At 36.6% G+C, this 1,832-nt stretch overlaps 1 protein-coding gene across 1 annotated transcript in view; it reads left to right on the top strand.

The window, feature by feature from the left end:
• Window positions 1–1,832, top strand: part of LOC107740360 (CD276 antigen-like) — a 94,893-nt gene that overhangs the window by 30,505 nt on the left and 62,556 nt on the right. Inside the window, exon 5 of the mRNA XM_016552785.1 lies at window positions 1,369–1,525. Within this exon, the coding sequence (XP_016408271.1) occupies window positions 1,369–1,525 (157 nt within the window). The remainder of the gene's footprint in view (window positions 1–1,368; window positions 1,526–1,832) is intronic.

Below are 1,832 nucleotides of genomic sequence, written 5' to 3'. Positions count from 1 at the left end.
TTATATATATATCTTTTTTTTTTTCAAACAATGGTTGAAAAGTGAGTTTTGTCTTTATATACAGCTATTTGTTTTTTGTCAAAACTTATAGTATTTAAACTGTAAACTTTTTTTGACCATGTTATGGTTTGGGATGTTTTGTTGTTTTAGTGTTTTTTTTGTGCTATTTGTAGTTTTTATTAATATTTTGAAGTAGCTTTTACTTTTATATTTTATGTTTAAGTAATTTTGGTATGTATTTTTGTAATTTTTATTTATTAATATTTTTATTTTACTATTAAGGTTTAATTTATTTTTATTTCGGTTTTAGTTTAGTGTTTTTGTGTGCGTGTGTGTGTGTGTGTTTGTGAGTGTGAGTGTGTGTGTGTGTGAGTGTGTGGTGTGAGTGTGTGTGTGAGTGTGTGAGAGAGTGTGTGTGTGTGTGTGTGTGTGTGTGTGTGTGTGTGTGTGAGTGTGTGTGTGTGTATGAGTGTGAGTGTGAGTGTGTGTGTGTGTGCGTGTGCGTGAGTGTGTGCGTGACTGTGTGTGGTGTGTGTGTGTGTATGAGTGTGTGTGTGTATGTATGTGTGTGTAGGCGCATCACTGATTTGTTGACTCCTCCCTCTTTTTGTGACAGGCATCAATGTATCTTGCTGCTAGTAAGATACAATCTTGTTTTTCACCTAATAAATACTGAAGTTGTGTTTTATTTCTTTTTTACATTTTGAAGTCAGGGCAAATTACTTCAAATTTGGGATACAATGTGTTTCTAATGTGTTGATAGTTGGGGCAGCTCTGTGATTACAGTAAGGGCAGATGCGGCTCTCTTTGGGCAGCCAGTGCTGTGGATATCTGCTCGTCTCTATAGTCGGAGTGTGATTGCTCAGTCTGTACCTCGTCTTCTTAATTTACAGTCTTGCACTGTACTCAGATTCTGCAGCTGTGTAATCTCTATTTAGGGCCAAATAACATTCAAGTTTACTTAGTTTTTCTGTTGTTTCAGTCCAATATGTTAGATAATTTTCTTTTTGTGCTTTTATAATTTGGTTGGGCCGAATTTTGTGGATGAATATTTCAGAGTCCTGATGCTGGCTGTTGTTAGTCATGTTAGTTTGTTTTTGCAGCTTCAGGACCATCTGAATCAGGGGACTTTTTTCAGTGTTCTCTCTCTCTCTCTCTCTCTCTCGGTCCATCGCAGCTCCGAGCTGTGTAATCTCTATTTAGGGCCAAATAACATTCAAGTTTACTTAGTTTTTCTGTTGTTTCAGTCCAATATGTTAGATAATTTTCTTTTTGTGCTTTTATAATTTGGTTGGGCCGAATTTCGTGGATGAATATTTCAGTGTCCTGATGCTGGCTGTTGTTAGTCATGCTAGTTTGTTTTTGCAGCTTCAGGACCATCTGAATCAGGGGACTTTTTTCAGTGTTCTCCTGTTCAGCGTGAAGAGCGTCCTGACGGTGATCCTGGAGCCCAGCAGCACTTACAGCTGCAGACTGAGCCAGCCGCTGCTGGGAGAAGAAGCACAGGCGTCTGTCACCATCAGCGGTGAGAACAAACAGCACTAATGTTCATTCTGAGACTGTGATACTGATGACATACTGCTACCATTTTCATTACTGTTTTGAATCAGTATCTATTTTTAAATTTTCTGTTTTCCTTATCATTTTAGTAAAGTTTTGACATTTTTTGTGTGCATTTTTTCAGTTTTAGTAGTAAAACGACATATATAGTTTTTGTTCATTTTTACTTCATTTTTGTTATTTTAGTAAATTTGTTTAGACAGGTTAAACTATTTTTTTTTTTATATTATAAAGCGGATAGTTCCGGTCCTTGATTCTGATTGGCTGAGCCG

Source organism: Sinocyclocheilus rhinocerous, unplaced genomic scaffold (genome assembly GCF_001515625.1).
Source record: "Sinocyclocheilus rhinocerous isolate Xijiao unplaced genomic scaffold, SAMN03320098_v1.1 scaffold1006, whole genome shotgun sequence".
In the NCBI taxonomy this organism is placed as follows: Eukaryota; Metazoa; Chordata; class Actinopteri; order Cypriniformes; family Cyprinidae; genus Sinocyclocheilus; species Sinocyclocheilus rhinocerous.
This window is presented reverse-complemented; position numbering and strand designations above follow the sequence as displayed.